At 39.0% G+C, this 5,000-nt stretch overlaps 1 protein-coding gene across 1 annotated transcript in view; it reads right to left on the minus strand.

Moving 5' to 3' along the window:
- Positions 1–2,180: 2,180 nt before the first annotated feature.
- The window catches only part of LOC136830262 (glutamate receptor 1-like), a 311,900-nt gene continuing 309,080 nt past the window's right edge, over positions 2,181–5,000 (minus strand). Inside the window, 2 exon segments of the mRNA XM_067089627.1 lie at positions 2,181–2,362; positions 2,800–2,889. Coding sequence (XP_066945728.1) covers positions 2,294–2,362; positions 2,800–2,889 — 159 coding nt within the window. The 3' untranslated portion in view covers positions 2,181–2,293.

The following is a 5,000-nucleotide window of genomic DNA, read 5'->3' on the forward strand; positions in this document are numbered from 1 at the left end:
TGTGTCTGTGTTGGTATGTGTATGGGACTTTGAAGATCTCCAGAACAGCGTAGAAATTTTTGTCTGAATGTGCTCGACGTTTGGAGAAGACGCTGGAAGGTAAAAATTCAGAGTATTTGTATGATTTATTATGAGCATGAATCGGGTATGAACTAGTAAGTACTCACTGCCAAAACCACACTGGAAATGCTGAATCAGTGTTGAACCCCAGTTGCAGAGAATTGCCACAACTACATCCGCTTCGTACTTTCAAAATAGCTCACCAGTAGTGTGTCGCATCCATTACCCACATGACGCCACTCACCTCTAAGGTAAACACCATCTTGCAGATCTTGATTATGAGGACTTTTCCTCTCCTGCGTCCTAATGCCTTCGTCTGGACATCACCTGTTTGGTCTCACTTTCTTTCTTCCTACGATTTTCGTCTGGTATATCAATTCCCCCAAACAGCTGCCTTCGTCTATTCTCCACCAGACTAAACCGATTAACGACAAAGAATTATGGTTCATTTCTTCGCATGTGCCACCTGTTTTTCGCTTATTTGTCTTATCTGAAATTGTCTTACCTTTTCGGTCCTTATTCTCAAAGGATTTCACTTTTTTTTTTTTCCTTTTTAACATTCAGCTCCGAAAATTTACTCTCATATTTCCAAGTACACTTAAATGCAAACAAATTCTTCTTGAAATGTGAACGTGACTTTTGTGAGTTATGTTTGTTCTTGAAGATGCTTGTGTTTGTATATAAAGTTGCATTTTGCGTATCAATATGATTGTAAATAAAATTAAGCAAAGCCATTATTTCAAATATATGCATAAAAATTACAAGTGTTTCTGTTGCATATTTTATCTTAATTTTCAGTTCTTTACAAAGTAGCTTACAATTTTTTTTCTTATTTATAATCCTGTATTACACTGTATTTTTTGTGTCTATTTTCATTTTATTTAGAAACAGAGTAAGAACTCGCTCAATCTTGTGACACTCATCCCTTGCGTCACCAGGATGAAACTTTGTGATTGTCTAGTCATAAAAAAACTGCAAAAAGCACAATGTGAGTTTCATATTAATTCTATATACAGAGGATAGCATTTTTTGTCTATCATTTTCATATCAGCAGGTAAAACAATTTGCTAATGCATTTGAAAATGGACATAATAGCACCAACGAGAGTGCGGCCCCATGCCAAAGCACTGGCAACCTAATTCAACTGAAGTCGGCTATCTAACAAATATCAAACACTAGTATCGTGATAATCCTATATATTTTTTTTTCTTTTTTTGATTGTGTTTGAATAGAAACATGACAGTGCTGGGCGGTACTGGAAGCATATTACACGCTGGATTGACTCAGTGAGCACCGACGCAATTTTTTTCCTTCGACAAAAGAGAGAGAGAGAGAGAGAGAGAGAGAGAGAGAGAGAGAGAGAGAGAGAGAGAGAGAGAGAGAGAGAGAGAGCGCGCAACGACACCAAAGATTTGGACATATTCACACGGCGTTGGCTGAGGTCATTTGTCTAGTCGACGAAATTCAAAAGCCCAAATAGATTCCTCCTTTAAGCTTACGAAGAGGAATACAGTTTCACGAGGATTTCGGTGTCCAGAGAGCACACATAGCCAGAACACCAGAGGGAGGGAGACTTAAGAGACTAAAAACAAGGTTCATGAGAATACAATTATCTCAGTTACCTGCCACTCGACTGATAAGGCGAGGAGGCGGTCATCTGAACAGGAGGGAGGAGAGAATGCAAGAAGAACCAGAGAGACTTTCGAGAAGGAAGAGAAGGAAGAACAAAGCGGTCTTGAGGGTCTGCCGGCACGGCGTCAAAGGAACTCAAGCGCCTGAAATGACGATGCAGTACCTCTCGGCCAATATAAAATGGACTCTAAACTAAGCTACGGAGACGGAAGAGAGGGAGCTGGGAGAGAGGAAATGAAGTTTATACCAAGTGACCTAATATGAGAGAGAGAGAGAGAGAGAGAGAGAGAGAGAGAGAGAGAGAGAGAGAGAGAGAGAGAGAGAGAGAGAGAGCAGGAACGTTTGCAACAAGATACACAGAAGAAGAAGAAGAAGAAGAAGAAGAAGAAGAAGAAGAAGAAGAGAGAGAGAGAGAGAGAGAGAGAGAGAGAGAGAGAGAGAGAGAGAGAGAGAGCAGGAACGTTTGCATCAAGATACACAGAAGAAGAAGAAGAAGAAGAAAAAGAAGAAGAAGAGAGAGAGAGAGAGAGAGGAAAGGGGGAAGGGGGTGGTGTTATGACTAAAGCTGGGTGGAAGAGGCAAATGAGGAATCAGCCTGGCGTCAGACTTGCGTGTGGGTGTTGCTGTGCATGATGTCGCCGTCCAAAATTTGGCTTCCTGTTGCGTAGAACTGGAAATGTAAATAGTATACCGTCAGTCACAAATATATGAGAATATTGATGAATCAGCAATTTTGATCTGCGAGAATAATTTCAGTATAAAATCACTAACTTTTTTTTTTATATTTTACCACAGCATGAGATCATGAATATTATAAAATAAATTCTAATATGATGAAGTATGTACATCTTGGTTAAAGGCTCGCTTACAAAGGAAGTATGATTTTGCATATTTGCTGAGAGAGAGAGAGAGAGAGAGAGAGAGAGAGAGAGAGAGAGAGAGAGAGAGAGAGAGAGAGAGAGAGAGAGCAGGAACGTTTGCAACAAGATACACAGACGCAGAAGAAGAAGAAGAAGAAGAAAGAAGAAGAAGAGAGAGAGAGAGAGAGAGAGAGAGAGAGAGAGAGAGAGAGAGAGAGAGAGAGAGAGAGAGGATCGAATGTTTTACCTGGCTCGTGAGTCTCCCATTGCTGTCCAAGTCTTGGCCACCCGTAATGGACATCCGGGCCTTTGCTTTCATAGAAGCTGAAAGGCTCAGCTGAGAGCAAAAAGTAAGGTTTACTCTCAGGAGTAAATTTTTTGTAAAATAAAGATGGTCAATATTCTCAGAAACACTGAATTCATATACTGATGCCTTATGAGCAGTAAAATTACAGGAGGAATAAATTACAACAAAATGCCAGCATTTATTATTGAATGCTTAAAAAATTAGTATTTAGATTAAAAAAGTCATAGGTATATGTTAAAAATCAAATTTATGAATCAACAAAAAAGTATGCATATACGTATGCATGTGTTTGGAAGGGGGCTTGAATGTTGGAAATTCATAGGATCCAAAGTAAAATATTCTTAAGTATGCTTGGGAAAGAGAAAAAAGTAAGGAAAAGAGTCTGGTAGATTATGTTATAGTACACAATAGATGGAACAGTTGGTTGATGTATGTAATTATCAGAAAAGGAGTAGGTGGAGATACGTCTGATCGTTACTTGATTGAAGCGAGAGTTAAGACAGGTCTACTCGTATGTTGGAAATGGATGACAATTTGGCTGTAAATGTGAGTAGCATGGTAAATTTCATGATGTGCCAGTGAACAGAAAGTGGCATTTGTGTGTACAGTAGGGTCGGGCGGCAAATTAAAAATAAATAAGTGGTGTAACGAGACAAGGAAAAGAGTTTAGTGAGTGAAAAAAAATCAGATTATTTGAAGTATAGCTGTATTACGGAAGAGATTATCACATACAGGCATACAGGAGACTGAATAAGGTAGCCGAGAAGGATATGAGATGGATGAAGAAGGCAATTAAGAAAATTAAAAATTTTTCTAATAATAATTTTTAAACTAGTAAAACATTCTTCTACGAGGAAGTAAATGCAGTGGGAAAAAGTAATTTAGAAATGGATCTTAAAATAAAAGATACAGTGAGGGGTTAACAGAATTGGTATTTTTAATATTTGGTGATTATGCGGGGTAAAAGAGAGGCAGAATGGAATGACGCGAGAATAGAAAAGGGTTACTGTAAGTTTGAGAGATCTTGAGGAATTTGCTGTTAAGGACATAAGGAAGGATCTGAGTGAGTAGTAGAATAGAATGACATTGTGAGTTAATATGATTTTGTGGCTAATGAGCATTTGTTTGGTATGTCTAGAAGAAGTAAAGTGATGAAAATATTGGGGTAAATAACCGAAAACGACAGATATTAGTGTATAATTCATAGTTTTCGAGGTCGCTGAGATGAATAGTGACACTCCCGATGCCCTTAAGTCCAAGTTCAGCCCTGATTACAATGTTGCTCTGTGCACTAGGCAGGGTGTTTCCAATGTTACTCTGTGTACTAAGGAGGATGTTTCCAGGAATTACGAATACAGAAATAAGACATGGTAGACTGGCTAACTGGGGAAGAATATGAGGATTTATACAGGAAGAAGATATGCGGATTAAGCAATTATTATGAAAGAATTAGGTATGATGTTTGAAAATAAAACGGCTTGAAGGAGTTACTTAAAAGGTTTTATGATCAAAACAACTCATACTTTAGTTTAAATAGATGGAAGAATGACTGGTTTGATGAATAGGGTGTGCTATGTCTCCCTGACTGATCGATAACTTTATGATTGGGAATAGTGAAGAAAAACTGCATAAGCCACTGAAAGTGATAAAAAGTATGTGTAAGAAGAGAACGTTGACAGTAAAGATGGAAGATCGAGCACTGAATGCTCATATGGATGGTGTCCCTCATTGGAGGGGGGTGGGGTACCGTTCTCAGCTAGCACTCTGCTGGCCCGCGTTCGATTCTCCGACCGGCCAATGGAGAATTAGAGGAATTTATTTCTGGTGATAGAAATTCATTTCTCATTGTAATGTGGTTCGGTTTCCACAATAAGCTGTAGGTCCCTTGCTAGGTAACCCATTGGTTCTTAGCCAGGTAAAATAAGTCTAACTCTTCGGGCCAGCCCTAGGAGAGCTGTTAACCGGCTAAGTGGTCTGGTTAAACTAAGGTATACTTACAAAACATATGGATGGTAGGATGAGAGAATGGGTGGACTACAAAATAAGCGGAGAAAGAAAGGTAGCAGGGTGTGTGCAAAAGGTTTAAAAGAGACTTCAGTCCTATTTGATAATCAAGGTGGGAATCCATGAAGGGGGTAAAC

This window comes from Macrobrachium rosenbergii, chromosome 4, assembly GCF_040412425.1.
Source record: "Macrobrachium rosenbergii isolate ZJJX-2024 chromosome 4, ASM4041242v1, whole genome shotgun sequence".
Classification (NCBI taxonomy): Eukaryota; Metazoa; Arthropoda; class Malacostraca; order Decapoda; family Palaemonidae; genus Macrobrachium; species Macrobrachium rosenbergii.